At 38.8% G+C, this 22,953-nt stretch overlaps 2 protein-coding genes across 3 annotated transcripts; one reads left to right on the top strand and one right to left on the bottom strand.

Annotated features, from left to right (window-relative positions):
- The first annotated feature begins 9,936 nt into the window (after positions 1–9,936).
- On the top strand, positions 9,937–10,694 carry LOC129767415 (transmembrane protein 258). The gene is made up of 2 exons (XM_055768299.1): positions 9,937–10,083; positions 10,162–10,694. The coding sequence occupies exon 2, from the start codon at positions 10,183–10,185 to the stop codon at positions 10,432–10,434; it is 252 nt and encodes an 83-aa protein (XP_055624274.1). The 5' UTR covers positions 9,937–10,083; positions 10,162–10,182; the 3' UTR covers positions 10,435–10,694.
- Positions 10,695–10,881: 187 nt separating this feature from the next.
- On the bottom strand, positions 10,882–13,081 carry LOC129767414 (tumor susceptibility gene 101 protein). 2 transcript variants are annotated; one of them, XM_055768297.1, is made up of 6 exons: positions 12,911–13,081; positions 12,731–12,815; positions 12,339–12,674; positions 11,840–12,039; positions 11,429–11,775; positions 10,882–11,365 (listed from the first exon to the last, which is right to left on the bottom strand). In XM_055768297.1, the coding sequence occupies exons 1-6, from the start codon at positions 12,947–12,949 to the stop codon at positions 11,179–11,181; spliced, it is 1,194 nt and encodes a 397-aa protein (XP_055624272.1). In that variant the 5' UTR covers positions 12,950–13,081; the 3' UTR covers positions 10,882–11,178. The 2 variants fall into 2 exon arrangements, with proteins under 2 accessions (XP_055624272.1, XP_055624273.1); XM_055768298.1 differs by having other exon boundaries at positions 10,884–11,365; positions 11,843–12,039.
- Positions 13,082–22,953: the final 9,872 nt, after the last annotated feature.

Below are 22,953 nucleotides of genomic sequence, written 5' to 3'. Positions count from 1 at the left end.
GATTGAGAAATCACTGAAAAACTGTACATCTGCCACTTTATATGGCAGAATGCGGAGAACCCGTTGACATGGAGATTGAATCCACTGTCTATCCCTCCACATCTACGGGAGGTGGGAAGTCGCTTAAACGCGTTCCCCCTTCAGAAGAAGTCTTTTCGGGGGAGGAATTAACCCACCTAAACAAGCCCCCCTCAAGAAAATTTGCAAACCTCTCCTCTTCACCCCCTCAGTCTCCTGCTACCGTTCCTCCTCTCGCTCCCGTTCTCGCTCTCCTTCTCGCTCCCACTCCCGTTCTCGCTCCCCCTCACGCTCCCGCTCCCACTGAACTCCCGATCACGCCACCCAACCCTGCTGTTTCCGCTTCCGCTCAACAATCGACCCCACTTTCCTCTCCTGTTGTGTCTCCACCCCGTGTCAAGGTTTATCCAGAAAATGCAACTGGAACTGGCCCATGGGTTGTTTTCTTCCGACCTAAACCTAAAGGAAAATCTCTGAATGTCATTCAGATCATGAAAGATTTGACAAAAAATTATTCCTCCGTGGTCGAAATTTCCAAGGTTCGCCCGAACAAACTGCGTGTTGTCGTGGCTGATCGGAAGCAAGCTAACGAGATTGTTGTCGACAAGCGGTTCATTTTAGAATATCGCGCATACGTGCCCTGCCATAACGTAGAAATTGCGGGAGTTATTACAGAAACGGGTCTGACGTGCGAATTTATTAAAAAAGGAAATGGAAAGTTCAAGAAGCTCCCCTCGATGGAAGTCGAGATCTTGGACTGTCGCCAATTAGGCAAAGTCTCCCAGGAAGGGGGAGAAACTAAATTCACGCCGTCCGACTCGTTTCGAGTAACTTTTGCTGGTTCCGCTCTCCCTGACTACGTTATGGTGGACAAATTGAGACTGCCGGTGCGACTCTTTGTGCCAAAGCCCATGACTTGCAACAAATGCAAGTCAGTTGGTCACACTTCAGATTATTGTGCCAACAAGGAGCGCTGTGCAACTTGCGGAGAGCAACATGTGGGGGAATCCTGCAGTGCGACTGAGCATAAATGTCCATATTGCGGGGGAACTCCACACGCGCTCTCAGCTTGTGAAACTTATAAGAGTCGCTGGGAGAAACAGAAGCGCTCTTTAAAGGAACGCTCGAAGCGCACATTTGCGGAAATTTTAAAGGGCGCTTCTCCACTGACTCAACAACAACAACAACCAATCTCAACACACAATACTTTTACGTCGTTGCCAGTTGATGAAATGGAAGCGGACACAGCTAGCGGGGACACACCGTTTATTTCCAAAGGGAATCCCCGGCGCAAGAATGTGACCACTCCCAAAGTTCAAGAACAAGTCCCCCCGGTGATACCCCCTGTTAGCTTGCCTAAAAAATCGAGTGCCGCGGACAAGCAAAATCAGGTTCCTCCTGGCTTCCGTGGGAATAGTTCACCTTCGAACGACCCAGCACTCGAGGGAACATCAAAAACCCCAACTGTCCCTATTTTTTCGTCCAGTTCAACTTCCCAATCGGGATTTATAAAGTTGTCTGACCTTCTGGATCAAATCTTCAAGTGTTTTAATGTTTCCGACTCCATCAGAACCATTGTCATCTCAATGCTTCCAGTATTAAAGACAATTTTGCAACAATTGATGCAAACATGACCCCTCCTTGCAATGATTATCTCTCTTGATGTCTAATTTAAATAGAGAGGTCGGAGATATCACTGTTTTACAGTGGAATTGTCGTAGTCTCATCCCTAAATTGGATACATTCAAATTTTTAATTCATAAATTCAATTGTGATGTTTTTGCTCTGTCCGAAACTTGGCTTTCTTCGCGAGATGATCTCTCTTTCCATGATTTCAATATTATACGCTTGGACCGTGATGACAGATACGGAGGGGTGCTATTGGGGATCAATAAGTGCCACTCATTTTTTCGAATTGACCTTCCACCTATTGGAGGGATTGAAGCTGTTGCTTGTCATGCAAACATCAGAGGAAAAGACCTCTGTATTGTCAGCTTGTATTGGCCTCCGAGAGCTGCGGTTAACCGCAAGCAACTTGTTGACATGTGCTCACTTCTTCCTGAGCCACGATTGATCTTGGGAGACTTCAACTCTCACGGAACTGCCTGGGGAGGGCAAAGTACGACGACTATCGTTCATCGTTGATATATGACCTTTGTAACAGCTTCAATATGACCGTTTTGAATACTGGGGAAACAACACGTGTTACTAAACCTCCTGCTAACCCAAGTGCTCTTGACCTCTCGCTTTGCTCGAATTCACTATCGTTAGATTGCAAGTGGAATGTAATCCAGGACCCCAACGGTAGTGATCACTTGCCAATCAAAATTTCCATCACCATTGGGTCGAATTCTTCTGAATCTATAAACATGGCATATGACCTCACAAGACACATTGACTGGAAAAAATATGCGGACGCGATTGCTCTAGCCATCAATTCCAGAGATGGTTTACCTCCATTGGAGGAGTATAACTTCCTTTCTCGTTTGATCTATGACAGCGCAGTTCGCGCTCAAACGAAACCCATTCCAGGTTCCACCATTTCCCGAAGGCCTCCCAATCTATGGTGGGATAGCCAATGTTCCAAGCTTTATATAGAAAAATCGAATGCATTTAAAGCTTTTCGGAAACGTGGAACTCCTGAAAATTTTCAAACGTATTTAGCCCTTGAGAATCAGTTCAAAAATTTGATCAAAGGGAAAAAACGTGCTTATTGGCGAAATTTCGTGGGAGGTTTGTCACGAGAAACGTCAATGAAAAAATTATGGAAAGTGGCTCGAAACATGAGGAATCGCTCTTCAACGAATGAAAGCGAAGAATATTCACATCGATGGATTTTGAATTTTGCACGGAAGGTTTGTCCTGATTCCGCTCCTGTGCAAAAAATTCTTCGAGATATACCACAAGATAGGTGCGATCTTGATTCCGAGTTTTCGATGGTAGAATTCTCTCTTGCTCTCCTTTCATGTAACAATTCTGCTCCGGGATCGGATAGAATTAGGTTCAACTTGCTGAAAAACCTCCCTGATGTGGCGAAACATCGCTTGTTGAACTTATTCAATCGGTTTCTGGAGCATAATATTGTTCCAGATGATTGGAGACAAGTACGAGTTATAGTTATTCAAAAACCCGGAAAACCCGCGTCCGACTTCAATTCGTACCGCCCAATAGCAATGCTGTCTTGTATACGGAAATTGTTGGAGAAAATGATCTTGTTTCGCCTTGATCGATGGGTTGAAACGAATGGCCTACTCTCAGATACACAATATGGGTTCCGCAGGGGCAAGGGGACGAATGATTGTCTTGCGTTGCTTTCTTCAGAAATTCAAATGGCTTACGCCGAAAAAAAACAAATGGCTTCAGTATTCTTGGACATAAAGGGGGCCTTTGATTCTGTTTCAATAGAGGTTTTGTCAGACAAATTACACTCTCGGGGTCTGCCGCCTCTATTGAATAATATGTTATATAACTTGCGTTGTGAGAAACATTTGAATTTTTCTCACGGGGATTCGACAGTAAGTCGGGTCTCCTACATGGGACTCCCCCAGGGCTCATGTTTAAGCCCCCTTTTGTACAACATCTATGTAAGCGACATCGACAATTGCCTTACACAAAATTGCAGCCTAAGACAACTTGCAGATGATGGAGTGGTGTCTGTCGTAGGATCAAACGAATCCGACCTGCAAGGACCCTTACAAGATACTTTGAACAATTTTTCAACCTGGGCCATTGGGCTAGGGATCGAATTCTCCACGGAGAAAACAGAGATGGTGGTTTTTTCTAGGAAGCATAGACCAGCAAAACCAAAGCTTCAACTTTTGGGTAAACCGATCACTCATGCTATGTCATTCAAATATCTTGGGGTCTGGTTCGACTCCAAATGTACTTGGGGGGCCCATATTAGGTATCTGAGTAAAAAATGTCAACAAAGAATAAACTTTCTCCGTACAATTACCGGCACCTGGTGGGGAGCCCACCCCGAAGATCTTATAATGTTGTATCGAACAACTATTCTCTCAGTGATGGAGTATGGCAGTTTCTGTTTTCAATCAGCTGCCAAAACACACCTCATTAAACTCGAGCGAATTCAGTATCTTTGTCTCCGTATTGCGTTGGGATGTATGCCCTCAACGCATACCATGAGCCTCGAGGTTTTGGCAGGCGTACTCCCACTAAAAGATCGCTTCAATTTATTATCTCTTCGGTTCCTCATCCGGTGTAAGGTTATGAACCCATTGGTGATCGGAAATTTTGAGCAGCTGATCGAGCTAAATTTTCTTTCTGGATTCATGAGCTCATATCATGAATTCGTCTCCATGCAGGTTGATCTTTCTTCGTATATTCCCAACCGTGTTTGTTTTCCTGACTACATCAATTCCTCTGTGCATTTTGATCTGTCCATGAAGCAGGATATCCATGGAATTCCAGATTATCATCGATCGGGGATCGTTCCTACGATTTTCGAAGCAAAGTATGGGCGTGTCAATTGTGATAATATGTACTTTACCACAGGATTTGGAGTGTTCAACAATTTTTTTAGCACCTCACACAGTCTTCAGTATCCTTGCTCAGTGTATATTGCTGAATTGGCAGCAATACACTGGGCGCTGGACAGCGTCGCCTCACGACCTGTTGAACACTATTACATTGTAACGGATAGTCTGAGCTCTGTCGAAGCTATCCGTTCAGTGAGGCCGGAAAAGCACTCGCCGTACTTCCTTGAGAGAATACGAGAAATTTTGAGTGCTTTATCCAGACGCTGTTATGTCATTACCAATTTTATTCTTTAGTTCGTAAAAATACCATCGTTAACTGGCAACGCAAATGGAACGAAGATGAATTGGGCCGGTGGCTCCACTCAATTATCCCTAAGGTTAGCCTCAATCTGTGGTTCAAAAGTCTGGACTTGAGTCGGGACTTTATTCGCACCTTCTCCCGACTCATGTCCAATCACTGTTCGTTAGACGCGCTGCTTTTTCGTTTTAATCTTGCCGACAGCAATCTCTGCGGTTGTGGCCATGGTTACCACGACATCGAACACGTTGTTTGGTCGTGCGAGTTGTATCTTGTCGCCAGATCGAATTTAGAAAACTCCCTTCGGGCTGGAGGAAAGCAGTCCAATGTGCCGGTGAGAGATGTGTTGGCTCGGTTAGACCTTGATTACATGTCCCAAATATATGTTTTCCTTAAAGCTATCGATCTTCGAGTGTGATTGTTCATACATCCTTTTCCCCTCCTTTTCGTCCTTCGCGAGCTATCGGTTCCCTTCCTACTAACATTAGAATAAGTTAAATTGTAAACACATATTAAATGTAAGGATAGTTTTAAGAATTGAGTGTGAAGTGTCAGTGTGAATGAGAATGTGAATGTGAATGTGAATGTGAATGTGAGTGCGAGTGTAAACACACATCTCCTTACATCCCATCCTTTTCCTAATGAAAATGTGTCACCCTTCTAAACTCGAGTCGACCGCGAGTAATTGGTTTCCTATTTCATTAACCATAGAATTAAGGAAACAACATGTTGATATATGCTAGTTGAAATATAGTTAAGAGTTTGGCTCCATTAAACTTATGTAACTGAGCCTGTAAAAATAATCGGATTAATAAAAAAAAAAGCCATTCAAAATATACATACCACATTGTAAAATGGCGATTTTCTAACCTTTTCAGCGTAAAAAGAATACGTAAATTTTGATTCGTCAATACGTTTGTGCATGATTCGTTAACTTTATTCAATACAGACTTTTGCGTTGCAAACGCTTCGTTTTTCACTTAATAAAGCGTTTATTTCTAAATAAAATTTCAGCAGAAAAACACCACTATTTTTTTAAAGGGTGCCGAATTTCAGAGGTGTGTAACCAATCTCCGTACTTTCGTATTAACGCCAACGCATCATGATTTTTATTATGAATTTATTTTTGCGTGGTTAAATTTTTTCTGGGATCAATGTAATGGGGGCGAAATCCCCATCTAAAGAGGATAAAGGACCGAGCCGGTCCCAAGTCGCCGAGCTGACGCAATCCTAGTCGCTCGCCGACCCGCCGTCGGAAGCGGTGGCCTCTGGCAAGAAAACTTGTGAGATAATTCTACAATGAAACATAGGGGACAATCCTTTAGTTAGGTATACTATTATCTGGTTAAGTTTTGCTTTGAAATATTAATGCTAAATATGGCGACGCGATTCAAATCGTTTCACCTCGGCGGGGTCGCCTCGATTGCTTATCCTTGTTAGATGGGAACTTCGCCCCCATCACATTGTCTTCAGAATAAATTTTATTAGGAAAAAATAAATAAAAATGTCGCTGTGGGTGGCTTCAATACGTAAGTACCCCAATCTCTCATATACCATATAAAGTGAAACGAAAACATGATTTCTGATGCAAAAACTCATTAATGGACGGTATATTGTTTACCACTTTGTCTCCGAAATGAATTTAGTGCAAAAAATATACTGAAAAACGGGTTAATATCAGCAAAATTCACAAATTTGTAAGTGGTTCTGAACACAACCATCATCATACAGTTCAACCCAGTTTATTGATAATTATGGCTTTTTTCGAAATGTAGAATAGACTTCACGTATTGTTGAAGGCAAAGGTTATTTCTATTCAATATTTATTTAGTGTGTCCCCATAGATATTATCTAAGCCCCCTTCTCCCTCTCCATGGACAAGCGTGCATATTTTCGAATATTTTCATACCTACGTGTCTACGTGATATGGGGCTGTCCACATACCACGTGGACAGAAAAAGTATGATTTCAGACACCCCCCTCCGTGGACAAGCAGGGACATTTTCTATACTCCTCCCCCTGTTGTCCACGTGGACATTTCTCCATTTCTTGGAAAAAATAATCGTAAAAATAGTTGAATTACGTCTAAATTTAAGTTTATGTTTGTTTCTATTCTCTATTCTATGTTTGTACATTATAAACATGTGAACATAATTAATAGAGGCGATTTCTTCTCAATTCTTTGAACAGCTTTGGGAACAACAACTCGTGAAGCTATTTGTATTGCTGTTCATTTTCTTCCAAATTTCATTTACCATGTGATCACGTTATAAAACATAATATTTACGTAATAGCAAAACATCACATGTGAATCTAATTCCGGACATTTTCTATCATAAACCGACGCAAGCTGGCTGAACTGTGGGCTTTTAAAAGAATCAGACAATGAAATCAAGTGCTTCGTAAATGGAATACAGTGATTGAAAAACATAACATGTATAAGGATATAAACATGTTGTGTTGTGCCATGTAGTTTTGGCGAGTTCAACTCCAAAATTGCCGATCAAACTAATAGATGTAAGTCAGTGCCCAATAACTGATGCGGTTCACTTAGCTGATCCGCAAATTCATCATCCCATTAAAACCAGTTTACTATTGCAAAATCGTTCATCGCCTGGGCTTAATAATAAGTCCCCGCGATTCATCTACCAATGATTTTTCTTCGTCCAACTTAATAAATATTGGGTTGTTTGGAATAATCATTTAAAAAAAAAAACAAAGCAAAATACTAAGGTTTCTATATGCACCGTTTTGTTTCACAATCTTTCGTCATTCTTCATGCAACTTGCAGAATTCATCATCGTAGAACTTCTTTGTTTTCTCGTCAAAAAACTGTGTCCAATGAGTCGAAATTCTTTGTTTTTATCCAATTTGTTTATTTATTTAGGTTTATCAGCATTTTATAGTGTACACGTCACATGTTTTTGTCAAATCTATAAAAAGGGCGCATTACACAGTTGCCATATTAGGCGTAAGAGTATTCTCTTTATACCATTACATATGGTACATTACACAATAGCTATTGGCGTAAGAGTATTCTATCTGTTCTTCCATTATCCAGCTAGACCACCGGACAGCGAATGCAGTTGATATGATCATTGTTGTGTTATTAATAGAACAATAGTCCGATATTTCTTGCATTGCAGTTGTAAGGATGAATCGATCTTATTTCGACCGTGGATCGATCTCCATCGCTGATAATTGTTGCGTGGACGTAGTTATTCTGTTACAACACAAAGATGGTCAATTGATAACTCTGAGTGTTGAACTCACGATCGATCGATTACTAAGCGAATGCGCAACCAATGTGGCTACGGAGTCGAAATTTTTTAACTTCAATATTTTTTATTGGGGGTCTAAACAAGTGATAAACAAAAAATGCAATATCAGATGATGGATGATATCACATACTAGTTAAACTCTAAAAATTTTTGGCGGGCTTTCAAAGAAACATGAGGTTTGGCATTATTCTGAAAGAGAACGCATTGGCCAATTCTGAACGTTTGTTCTAAATTGACGATTTTGATTCGTTTAGTTACGAATAGTGCTTGTTGAAATTTATCGATTGGCTTTTTGGTAGGAGCTAAAAATGCAGAATTTTTCTCCTATCTCACTAGACACAAAGAATGACTTTCTGCAGGTGAATATCGGCTTTGGAGATATCTAATGATGGTTCATTTTACTCAACCAAAGATTTTTTTTCGCTCAACATTGTTGTAAAGGGTAATATTTTTCTTCGCCTGACACTATTTGCTTCAAACTGCGAGTTTTCATTGCATTTATGAAGCGAGTTGTTGATGGAGATACGACCCATTTAATGTTTTCGGTTAAAAAGTGTAGAACTCATACATTGTAGCGTTTCGTAATCAACTTTCACCAGGTGCTCATGAACATAGATACTTGTAAGGAACCAGCTAATTGATGTGTCGTATACCGAAGATTATTCTTCATCAGCGTCTCGATTCGATCATCATCAGTTGCGCACACAAACTTGCTGGACTGCCCAATAACTAGAAGCGCATTCCAGAAAATATGAAAATTCAACGAAGAAGAGCATCGCTGCTAGTAAGACTTCTCTTAAAATAGGTCCCCGTGAATGAATTTGTTGTTCGAGTTCTTGAATAACATAAACGAAGCGGTTTTTACATTGAGAGCGGAAACTGAATCGAAACATCGAAAACAATGTCGTATATTTTTAATATTATAACATTCCAACATGCTTCGGTGGCATCTGAATCTTGTCGATAATAGTGTCCCAATTCTGATCGATAATGATAACGCAAGATTCTTTGAAATCAATGAAAATAAATCGATCGCTCTCAGCTCATGTGCGATACTGTCTGAATACAAATTTCAGCAAAGAATTTCAACGATATGAAGAAATATGGAATTTTCACCACGCACTATCAGACAAATATTTCTTCGCAATGCAGAATATATTTCATATATTGTTGAATGCAGGTATATGTTTTTCAAAATATTTATTAGTGTCCACGTGGATGTAATCTAAACCCCCTCCCCCCTCACCATGGACAAACGTGTACATTTTCGTAACCCTTACCCCCCTAAAGTTGTCCACATGGTATGTGGACAGCCCCTATGTAGACGTCCCGTTGTAGTCGTGAATTGGCGATCTAACGCAAAACGTAAACGATCGGTGAGACATCTGGATTTTGTTTTTGAACTAAGAAAATGATGCTAATGTAACCTAAAACTTAAAAACAAATCACGTATATTTTACTTCCGGGCTTTCCAAGGTAGTTCTCACATGCAGAAATCGTACATTTTTCTACTTGTGTTTGATTGTGCTCTCGAATTTCCTTCTTTAATTCAACCATTGTCAACATTTTTACAGTTTTCACTACTGAAAGAGGTAAATAAATAACATGTTATATATAAAATTGCGCAGAATTAAATTTCTTACAAACTCATCGCAATCAAATAATCTTTTATGATTATAACATTGTAATTTATGGAAAGAACTACAAACCTCCCATAAGCTCACATGGCAAAATTTAAAACCATCATCATTTTCACCGCAGCGCCGCCTAGGTGTAGATTTTTACGTTAGATCGCCAATTTCGTAAGCTTCATCAGCGATTTCACTAGCGACATCTATGTTTCGTAAATGCCTTCAAAATGGAAGCAACCATGTTCATCTGTCACGCATAGCGACGACGTTTAACGCCACGTAATTTTTGTATTTGTGATTACTTCTTAAAGCCGGAGAATATTTTCAATCCGTGGTTTTATTACACCAAAGTACAGCTTGTAAGTACAGCTTAAGTTGAGATTTTTATGCGAACATCCAATTCATGGTATACCGTAATGGTTTTTTTTTCATTTCAGAGTTACTAAAAACCGCACAGAATGGATTCGATGGTACGCTACATTTCCCCGGTGAATCCAGCCGTCTTTCCACATCTCGCCAGTGTGTTACTGCTGATCGGCACCTTCTTCACTGCCTGGTTTTTCGTGTTCGAAGTATCGCGACCAAAACATGGCGGCGGCAGCGGCAAAGATGGAATTATCTTCAAGGAGCTGCTAATCTCACTGTTTGCGTCCGTCTTTCTCGGGTTCGGCGTACTGTTTCTGCTGCTGTCCGTGGGAATCTACGTGTGAATACCACTCCCGTCACTCTAGTGTAAGCAAATTGTGAGGGGCCCTCTGGTTAAGTTCTCACCGAAGAACGAAGAACGTTCGTGATTATGTGTACTGCATCTGAGCATTTCTTATTTCTCTGTGGTGGGATCCGCCACACCCAACCTCTTTTCCCGGTTAGTAGTATTTCGTGTCTCACCGTGGGAGGATGATGTGAATGCGTACGAGCTCTACTGATAAGATTAAAGCAATGGACATAAATGCCAATCAATGTGTCGCCACATCTTGCTGATTCAATTTTATTGAGAAATCCTTCGGGTCAATTGGAATTTAAATAATCTTGTATCAAGTTCAAGATCGAATCGAACATCTTGAGGAGTTTTTGAAGACACCAGGCTCAGCTCAACCTCTGACGTAGAGTCCATCACGAGATTTTCACATAGATGTTTCCACAGATCTTTCATAAATAGGCTTGGCTTTCTCACAATTTCCGATTCTTCTTTTCATATTTATATATAATATCGTATATTCAACCAACGGATGAGCAGTGCACATACGAATCTTGAAACAAACCTTTAAAGCATAATTTTAGCGATGATAAAATGAACATTCTTTCTCGAGTGTTGGATAGTGCCAACGCGATACACAAAATACTATCCACAGTACTCGTTGAGTCTATCAACGTGTTTGGCGAATAGTGCTTACAGCCTTTATAAGATGTAGGACTCAACGCGCGCTTCGAAATGACACAACCACAATCTGTTATTAGGCCGGAAGGCCTGCCTTCTGCCTGCACTTTTGCATCAAAGCACGTAACATGAACTGCTTCCGCGATAGTTGACGCACATGCTTCAAGAACACCTCCAGATCGATCACGCCGCTGCGTAGCGCTTCACCCATGAAGTAGACGGCATCTTCGATAGCTGCTTCTTCAGCGTAAGCATTCAATAATCTGAAAAATAAAATGGAACATACTTAGAGCCAATGGATAGGACTCCTCAAATCAACCACGCACTGTTTGTACAAGGGGGCAGTGGTAATGACAGCCTCATCCACGTCGATCTCATCCGCTTGTTCCAACGCCTCGAGTGCTCTATCCAGCTCCTGCTCCTTATCCTGCAGTACCGAAATGCTTTTCGTCATTTCCTGTTCATCACGCTCCAGCCGGCTAAGGATATCGTTGATTTTCGTTTGACCCTCGTTTAGTTCTTGCGCAGTGCGTTTTAGGGTTTGGATTTCCGCCTGGCATTGGTTAACCTTCTCCTGGATGCGTCGCTTCAATTTATCTTCCACCGCGCTAACCAGCGAGGCCTTTATGTGTTCCTCGGTGATGGTTCCTGTTCCTTGTCCCGACGAAGGGTTCTGTAATAGACAACAAATCATTCGTTCAAACAAAAAAAAAGCATTTGCGATAAAGCAAGATTACTACATAGCCTGCGTTGTAACCGGAAGTGGTCGGCATTCCTGGTGGCATGTACGGTGGATAGCTGCTACCAGCACCCGGTTGTCCGTAACCACTGTAACTCAACGGTGCCGGTGGGTAAGGCGGGAACTGTTGTTGTTGTTGCGTTGGGTAGGGGCAGTATTTACTCTGGCCACTAGTTGGTGGTTGAGGCATGAATGTTTCTGAAAACACAGTAACAGAACATGTGTTTATCTCTCCCCCCGCAATATACAGCCCTATTCTGTATTCCGACGGATTTCCATTTCGTTCGAAACCGTTATTTCGCTTGAGTTATAATTTAGCATTCCCTATTTCGAACGTTTTGCCCATTTAACGCTCGATGAGAAACAAATCGAACGAAATACAAAAACAACTCGAACGGAATACAGAATGGAATTTTATCAAGCCCTTCGAAATATTTCGAATCGATCGGAATACAGAATAGGGGTGATAAGCAAAAATTACAAATTTGGAAACTAACGAGTTGGATAGGCAGGCGTCTGCTCTTTTGGTTTCGCATAAACCGGTGGGAACTCGCCAAAGGTCGTAATCATCACCTTGATCAAACCGAGCAGATCGGACCGTCCATCGTGCCAGTCGTGTAGATAGGGCAGATATATCTTCCCGTTTTGGTCCACATATATCGAAACCTTGATGTTCATGTCGGACGTTGGTTTGACGTAGCAAATCGGTGCATATTTAGGGTGGGTATCCAGGAGCCAAATGCAGATGGGAATGTGGTACGTGTTGCCTTTGTATCGCACCGGAATCGTTCCCTGCAGATTTAGCAGTTGTTTTATGGTACCATCATTGAACACTGCGAATTAGAATGATGAAATCCAACGATCACAACACAGCAACGAACTGACTCACCATACTCTTCGTAGCGATAAGTGAGAGCTTTATATCTTTTCAAACATTCAATAACATCCTTCTTGGTAGCGGTCGGATCTATGTACTAAGAGGGGGAGTGCGTAAATTAAATAACATCATTGATTCAATGATCAATTAGTGTCAAGTGTCTTTGTAAAATGTGATTTGCTTCGTACTTACATTACCCAGCATACGGCTAATCTCTTCCATCTTCGACATCGCAATGAACCGTAACTATTTCCTATTTTTTATCAAAATCACTAGTATGGTTAAAATGTAAAAAATAACAAGTTTTCACAGAGCGATGGAAACTGGTAAATTCCGAGCACAGACAGCTCGAAGAATAATGACACATTCGCAGTGTGTTGAGTACAGGGATGCCAGTTATTTTTTCAATACTTCTCATGTACACCCATGAAAATACTTGGAAAATCTTTGGTAATGCAAACATTAGGGTGCTCACAGGGGATAGTAACTTCAAGCAAAAAAGTGGGACCGATTCGAGATTGCTTTTATGTAAACAGTGAACTTTTTTTACACTCTAAAAATCGAACCGACTTGCACTGACAACTGAATGATATTGTCAATTTGTGCGAGATGCCTCAAAACAACTGGGAATAAATATTGTTTATATACAGTAAGTTACATTTAATGCGACGTTTAGATTATTAAACACTAGGTAGTGCGGACTGAATCAAAACGGCTGTCAAAAAAGATCCAATTGAAATGTCAAAAGAGATCCAACGATCAGGAGTGTTATTTTTCTTATGATAATCAACACCATAAAAGAGGTATTGTTGTCAAGGGCAAAAATAATTAAAATTATAAAATGAACGAACTACATTTTTCCGTCAATTATTTAATTAACCATTGCATCTCTGAGAGAGCATCTCAGCCTTTCACTGAGCAACGCATTTTTAATGTCCCTTCTCTTTGACATAACGTTTTTCCGGACGAAATAAAAACAAACAAAGTCAAAGTCACGTAAATGTTTACTCCTGCGATTTGAAAATATTCGATAAAAAGTGGAAGGAAGAGATGCCAGATGATTTTTAAAAAAAAGTCTGTAAAAACATGTGAATGTCTGTTAAAAATGTGGAAAAGTCTGTAAAAGTGTGCAGATCTATAGAAATGTCTTTTAACGTTAATTTTCACATATTCATTAATACTTTGTGCATCGCGATGCACGTAAGATTGTATTTTGTATATATATACAGCCATTCCATGCCAAACCAATACAGGTAAACTTCGATATAACGTACATTTCACTTTCAAAATTGTACGTTATATCGAGGCATAATAAAGTACTCACAAACGTAGTCTATAATACATTATTGTGTTGCTGTTTTAGTAAAGTCAATGAATAACTTCAATTAGAAGACGAAGCCAGCCTTTTTCATGATGTTTCCCTTCGTATTGTTGATTAAAACTTGATTCATTTAGAATCCGGAATTACAAAACCAGCTGTATTTCGGGATCGATTGAAGGTACAAAGCTTGTTTTAGCATGGGATAATTCATTGTTCTATCAGAAAAAAAATATTGAAAAAAATTTTCCTTTACATTTTGGAAATGTGTACGTTATATCGAGATAAAATGTACGTTATATCGAGTGACGTTATAACGAGGGTACGTTATATCGAAGTTTCCCTTTATAGTGGTTCTCAGATCTTCGTCAAAAGTGGTAATTTTGTTCTTTATCGCAAAACATTAAACTCGTATTTTTTTTATTTTTTCATTCGGGTGCCCATTTTCGTTTTAGGGTGATCCAAAAAATTATTTTTCCACTTTTCCCAGAATGACTTTTTTCAAAAATTTAAAATTTTCGAACCACTTAACCGATTTAGATGATCGACATATCAAATTGAAGCCAATGAGCTTTAATTGAGAAATATTGAACTTGCAGATAATATGGATCCTATTTTCGTAATTATTGATTGCAGTCGTTTTTTAATGTTTTCATGGCTTTGGACTTAAAAGCTGAGAGTTTTTTACATAAAATATCTCGATATCAGAGATGCTATTTTTTCGTTTATGAAATATGATTTTTCAGAACTAATCGATGGTTCGAAAAACAATTTTTCCCCATTTTTCCCACTACAAAAGTCATAACTTTTGAACTATTGGACCGATTTATATCATCGACATATCAAATTGAAGCTTACGAGTTATTTTTCTTTGAAAAAATATTATTTTTGAGAAAAATTGAATTTTTGTTTTTGTAATTATTGATTGAGTTAGTTTTTCATAGTTTTCTCGGTTAAAGATAGGAGCGCTATATTTTTTTATATTTTTTATGGAAAGCTGAGGATTATTTACCTAACATATCTCGATATCAGAGATGCTATAATTATCGCTTTTAAGTTATAGTTTTGGAAATTTAACATGTTTTAAGTCTTCGATCAATATTCATGTGTGACTAAACTAGACCTATGCTACTAGAACCCAATGTTCCCGCAATTGTGATATTTTTCAAATTTTGCTTATTGACTTCAATTTAATATATCGATCAACTAAATCGGTTCAGTAGTTCAGATGTTATGATTTTTTGCAGAAAGTTATTTTTGGACAAAGGGGGAAAAATGATTTTCCGAACCACCGGGTAACTTTGAGAAATCATATCTAAAAAACGAAAAAATAGCATATCTGATATCGATATATGTTATGTAAAAAATCCTCAGCTTTCAAGAAAAAATATAAAAAAATATAGCGCCCTCTAGTCCAGAGTCATAAAAAAATAAAAAACGACTACAATCAGTAATTACTAAAATATAATTATTTTTTTCGCAAGTTAAATATTTTCCAATAAAAGGCTATGTCATTAGTTTCAATTTTATATGTCGATCATCTAAATCGGTTCAGTGATTCAAAAGTTATTAATTTTCATTTGTCATTTTTGGGAAAATGTGGAAAAATTTGATTTTTCGGACCACTTAATAACTTATGTATTGTAAGTGTGTTTAAATGTTTCAACGATCTACACAAACACACACACACACAAACATACGCGCTATTAATTTTTATAAAAAGACGGGTGGGTAATGTCGGGGACATAACCGGAGTGACGTAGGACTATACAAAGCGGACAGCTTTTGTCAAATATATATTTTAAATATATTGTTTTATTTTCTTCTCCTACGTGAATACCTACCTATCTACCTGAAAAATGGATTAGTTTACTGTTTACTCTTTATGAATATGTTGATGGTTCTGAAAAGAACCTTTGGTGTTGTGTTTTTGTTATCACTCGATATTCCCATCTTGTTCGGTTAAACCTTCCTGTTTAGCTATTGCGTTTGCCACTAGCCACAGCTTTCACAGTTGGAAAATTTCTTCCCATCCAGCTTGTGACATGTTGTTCAGTAAATTACATTTAATGCGACGTGCCGGAGAAACACTATGCCACTCGCTGAAACTAATTGTTGCCTTGATGAGCGCCGTACCGAAGCTGCTCTGTTCTTGATGCGGATTTTCTGATTGTCGTGAGCAGCTTTGCAAGCTAACTCGAGCACTCCGACGGCCGAAACTCTATAATCGCTGTTAGGTATACTGGTGCTCCGGCACCAATCCGTTCGGCCTAGTTACCCTTGCGGAGCAATCAGTGAATGCGACCAACAGGGAACTGGAAACCTGCACGGTTCGAGTGAGACTTTGCCTTTCCCTTAACTTGTCCTCCTTTGTTACGTCCACGATGCCGATGCCGTACAACCACACGGGTTTACGGTTTGAAAGAAAATAAGATATTTTTTTTTGGGGTCCGCGTGTTTTATACTCTAGCGGTACACACTCACAGGATAGAGACAAATCGGCAGACTCAGCCAGAGGGGCGAGCCCAACGAGACGAACGAATGGGCGTTAAATGGGAGCGATGGCAAAAAATACATTCATTGCGATTTGGTCGCTCGTTGGATTCACATGCAGGCTAAAAAGGGTCCTTTTCAGGATCACAAAATTATCTTCAATCTAAAGAGTTTATTGTTTTGTTATCACTCGATATCCCCATCTTGTTCGGCTAAACCTTTCTGTTTAGCGATTGCATTTGCCACTCGCCACAGCTTTCACAGTTGGAAAATTTCTTCCCATCCAGCTTGTGACATATTTTACAGTAAATTACATTCAATGGCACGTCGCATTACCACCACTCAGTATTGGATTGGAGGTAATTTTAACCTGTAATTGAACATTTGCGATGACAGTGGTACAGTGTCGACTTTCAATGTGGGGTCATAATTTGGACCCCGAACTCTATGTTTACAAAAATGTCCAACTAAATATGTCGCATTACAGGTCCGTCCAATTAGCTAAATGTCGAGATAAGTGTAAATTACTGTACTTTCAATCTACAAGCAATTTAAGAATTGGTGAAAATCAATAAGCTCAGAATAACTGCCAAATTCACATACTCGTCATATCCTGGCAAACAAATTATGAAAAAAAACAATTTGTGTTTTATTATTATTTTGGATAATGTTTTAGAAAGCATTGAACTGTATTTTCTTAAACTCTTTTTTGGAAGGTTTAATGGCCCTGAAAAGCGCCTTGTTTTATGGAATGGTTCCAATTTAGAAAACTTAGTACTTGTGGTTTTGAAAAAAAAACCATTTCGAACGCCCTCGATGCCGCCTTGTTCTGGATTTGCCACCAAAGCAGTTTGTATAAAGAACAAACTTTTTTCTTCTGCTACCTGATGCCGTTTTGCGATTGCGTTTGCCACTCGCCACTCGCTGTAACTGCCTGTTGTCTTGATGTCCACCGAACCGAATGTGTTCTGTTCCGAATGCGGGTTTTCTTATCGTCGCGAGCAGTTTCGCCAGCTAACTCGATCACTTCGGGGGCCGAAACTATATAACGCCGGCTAGGTGGACTGGTGCACTGATACTAACGCGCTCGGCCTGGAGTTACCCTTGCGGGGAACTCCAGATCAACACGGTTCGAGCGGGATTTTGCCTTTCCCTTCACTTTTCCTCCTTTACCATGTCCAGACATGGCTGCTTGGGTTGGTTTGTTGATGTGTTGTGATGCGACCAATGTTTCGTTCATTTTTTTCTTTTCCTTTCCAATCGTGCTTCATTCTATTTCGCTGCTGCTCTGGTTGCCCGTTTTGGTCGGTACGATTTGAGGAGCACAAAATGGACCAATAAAAAATGGGCACATAGTGCATTTTGACAATGCTTGATATTTCACAATTATTCAATTATTTATCTCAAGAAAAATGAAATGTTATTCGTTATGATAGATGCGTGGATATATTTCCTATCAATTGATGCAAAAACCTTTGCGATCTATTGAGAAATGCTCGAGTTATAAGCGTTCCAAATCTTGCATTTTCTCCTACTTGTTCAGTGCCTAGGTTTCCATTTCACCCCCTATATCTTCCGGTTAGACGTAGTCCTACGTCAAAATCAGTATTTCTTCGTTGATATATTGGACATCCACCAAGGCTTGCGGTCTTGTCGTTGATGAAATTTATAAGAAAATGCAGTGTATATTTTCCATCCGCCATGCAAGGCTATACAAGTTTTAGATAACCCCACGGTCATGAACCATGTCTGTGGTAACAATATCGAACAGTAACCCATATTTTGTCATAAGCAGACCCGAAAGCGAATGTAAGTTGTTGAATATAGAATGAAAATTTTTATTCGATGTTGTTTAAATACTCAGAAGACATAGTCCTGACCCTAACTTAACTATTTATCAATAAATCTACTTGCATTTCAGCAAAACAATCTTATCTAGAACAGAAAATAATTATCAGAGACAATTTTCGTTCAAGATTTTTCCTTACCTGCAGAGAATGCAATTTTTAATTAATTGTGAATAACTCTCTTTCGTCTACAATGATGTCAGGGCAAAAGAGCTTATGTGTATAAGTTCCAAACTTCATACACACCAGATTGGCCAACCAGAAAGACTGCCGGGCCACAGGTTGAGTATCGCTGGTCTAACGTCATGTGTATTGATATAAACTAAATATAATAACTTTTCTGTATTAAAACTATGGATAAATGTCATATGGTGAGTCAAATATCTTTAATGTGATGAATATAGCCTCTTATTTTTACAAAAACCTGTGAAATATTGTTATATCCAAAAAGTCTACAACAAAAATAAGTTTTTTACAGATATGTCTGTAAATTTACAAACATATTTGTAAATCTGGCATCTCTGGTGGTCTGAAAATTTATTGCAAGAAATCGCTTGAAAACATGCATGAATTTGCTTGAAAATGAAGTGGACTGAGTCCGCACCACTTAGATTAAACAGACCTGTAATGTGACACGTTTAATTGGACATTTGTGTAAACATCGAGTTCGGGGACCAAATTATGGCGCCACATTAAAGTTGCCACCAGACGTCGACACTGTACCACTCACATCGCCAATGTTCAATTACAGGCCAAAATCGCCTCCAAAGCGACACTGAGTGGTGCCTCGGCATGTCGTATTAAATTTAAATTACTGTATTATGTTGTTATTTATGTCATAATGCATATGTCATAATGCATAATGTCATAAGCAATGGACACACATTTATTTTCCACTTGCAACAGTATTCACGATGATTGGATGGATGAATATACGACTCCTACATGCATCTAGTACAACTATTGTCATGCGTATATACGAATGGCGGAAAACGTTCTTAATAATTATGATAATTAATATAGATTCTTGTAAATACATGTATGTTTGGAATATTACGTTAAAAAATATTTTTAAGTCAGAATATTTCGGTTTTTTGAAAAGTGAAAGTTAAAGTTGCTTTTTTTTATTTTTAACTTTTAAGAACGAAAGATTATCTGTTTGCCGGTCTTTTGAGTTCTGATAAACATAGTGACAAAATAAATTAGTTCAACTTCGTCATTCAATTGCACTTAACTCAAAACAGTAGACATGAGAGTATGAACTTGACAAACCAAGCTGCCATGTATGCCATCCCAGCAAACATTCAATCGTATAATTATCGTATATAGAGCATCGAATATCTGATATTTTGGGTGGTATATGATGCGCCTAAATAGCATATACAGTAAGTTACCTCTAATCCTCGACATACCGAGGCACTACTCAGTGTCGCATTAGAGGTGATTGGCCTGTAATTGGACATTCACAATGATAGTGGTACAATGTCGACGTCTTGTGGCGACTTCCAATCTGGGGCCATACTTCGGATACCAAACTCGATGTTTACAAAATATCCAATTAGAGATGGAAAAGTCCTATTATTTGTATCCCATTACAAGTCTGTCCAATTAACTAAATGTCGAATTAGAGGTAATTTACTGTACATGCAAGGTTATTAGGCAATACCTAATAACATAATCAGTCTGTTGTCATACGAGTATACGATTCATCACTGCCATAAAAAATGGCGGAAAATATTAAAGTAAAATGTTCGGCCCGGGGAATCACCATTTTTGTATGTATATAGAACCTTTATAAACATTATGTTTGTACAAATAGGAATCAATCAATTGACTTTCAGATATATAAATATTTGATATGAGTGGGGCCACGCTTATAAAATTGCTCCGATGGGATTTGAACTCCGGTTGTTTGGATTATCAAGCCGCAGCTATCTCGTACGGCTACCTGAAATATGATTCTAGGGCAATTAAAGTTCTTACATATGATACGAAAGAGTTGCACTCGGATACTTCATTCCTGATTGTTTATTGTGCTTTAGTGGAAGTATCGCAAAATTTATATAGAAATGGTTAAATAAAATTCAGTACTACATGTTTCAAGTAATCAAATAACATAGAAGTAAAAAATTTCATTCATATTTTAACAATTTAAAACTGCCTTCGGGCCTGCCCAGCAAACATTAAATCGTAAAAAAAATTCGAGGGGTTGTATCAGAGACACGACCGCTTAAAACGTAGGGCTACGCAATCTTTTTTCTTTTGAAATTTGATGGTTTATCATTTCGAATATTATTTGCGAATACGTCGAAATTTCATAAATAACTCTTTAGTAAAAAATTTTTTGCCCTTGCGAGAACAATACGCTATAGTCATATGTCACAATTCGTTTCTTTATATCAATGCACGCATTGCACTGAATATTAACGAGTGGCATCTTCCGTGCATCGCCATCGATGACGAATGAACTCTCTGAGTTTCAAATGTCTATAATTCAAAAGAAGAAGAAGAAGAAGTGCATCGCCATTCAACAAGCATCAAAAACGGGTCTAACAGATGCATACAGTTGCAGTGCTAAAAATGAAACATCGCAAGAATGACCGTTTATGAAAAATCGTTTCTCGACTCTCGGTCGATACCGTCAACAAAGTTTCTAAGTTCTATGTTTTGCGCAATGAAAACAAGCTACACACAAAAAAACCAAACACTGATGTTTAGAAGCGACCTAAAATCATTTGTACTCTTCTCTTTTTTCGCCTGCTTTGCCATGCCTCGGATGGTTGTGTTAATTGCAATGCCAGATGCACTTCAAGTGAAATATTCACTAACCTTCACAGCTCGAAGGGATACATTAAACGAGCAGAATAAGCCACCTTTGTTGTTTCGGGCACAGAAATATTCTGAGAATTTTCCTCAGAGGAGATGCAATACTTATACGCTAGCGACAGCTTACATACTATGCAAGGGTGGAGTTTACTTCGCAAATTTTTTCTTTTCGATCCCCCTTCGTTGTTTCTGTTCTAGCGGCTGCATAAGTTACCCGTTATTGACAGCTCTGTTCGGGAAAGCACACAAATGGACAGAACAAATGTATGGAAAAATGGGAATGCTTCCCATTTCATCAATTTGAACCATATACAGACTATGGGATTGTAATGTATAGCATATCAAACAAAAAAAATCTTCTGGTATACAAAACGTTTAAATCCGTTCGTAGCAAAAATTGTTATTAACATTAGTTTTATTTCATAAAAACGTGACCTGTTTTCTGATTTGGCACCCTTAATGTAACGTAGTCCTACGTTAAAAATCTAAAATTGGAGGCGATATACATACATCTAAGACACATTACTTGTATGATGTATATAACTGGCATATGCATATGAAATTGGAGGCCATATACATGTATATGGGGTATATGATGTAATATAAACGATGATTATACGATTTATTATTTTCTAGGATGTATGTATATCGTCTCCACGATTGCATGTATGGGCTGGCTAGGCGCATCATATACATGCAATATATATTAATCATACTTGTATGTTTGTGAATATAATCCTCAAAATAAAATAATTACACTAAACCTTCATTTCAAACAACTTATACAGTTACCAAATCACGCAATAAACATCAAGAATTGCTGGGAATCTCTTATCAATATTCGTTCAAATTTAAAAATGTGCTTTACTCCAGTTTTGTTGACAACTTTTATAAATCATATATAAACATAAACATTCCCACCTTTCATCCTTCATTAAACACCTCGTAGTAGAAATCTGTCAGTATGCATACACTCTCCTACGAAACATAGTGGAAAAAAATATATTCGTCGATGTAAACAAGCAGTGAAAAAGGAGACACTTTTCGGAGGTATCGATAATGTCCACGTGGTCACGTTTTTTTTATTCTTTTATCTGATTATTAGGCTCATTTAGCAATTCAGCTGTAACAGAGCCGAATTAATTCGTGTACATTTTTATCTCAAGATATTTTTGTTGTATATTACACTGTGACCATTTTTAGACGTAAGAGTATTCCCATCTATAGATAAACATTTGTTTTATCTACTACACAGTAGCCATTTAGGCGTGAGGCCGAGTACATAGTAAACGCGGTACGATGCGGTGCGATGCGATGCGATTAATTGGAGCTCATCGCGTGCTACGACATACTGATCGCTTTAGATCGCGCGTTTTTTGATATTTCATTCCACTCAATTCTACATGTGAGCAACCGAGCACATGGATGCCAGATATGATTACATGTCTTCATTTTGTAAACAATTTAATTGTGAGATATTTAACATAGTAATAAATTGTATGTATGTGATATATTCCATAATACGCATTATGTAAAAGTTATATGATTTATCGAGCAAAATGAAAATAATAATTTAAAAGCTCAATTTCTATTTGTAAAGATATTTATGAAAATCGTCTGGCAACCATCACCTGCGTTCACTCGCGGTAAAACGCTCCACAAACAGCTAGGCCGAGGACATAGTATACGAGATGCGATGCGATGCGATGCGGAGCGATTAATTGGAGCTCATCGCGTGCTATGACATACTG

This window comes from Toxorhynchites rutilus, chromosome 2, assembly GCF_029784135.1.
Source record: "Toxorhynchites rutilus septentrionalis strain SRP chromosome 2, ASM2978413v1, whole genome shotgun sequence".
NCBI lineage: Eukaryota > Metazoa > Arthropoda > Insecta > Diptera > Culicidae > Toxorhynchites > Toxorhynchites rutilus.
This window is presented reverse-complemented; position numbering and strand designations above follow the sequence as displayed.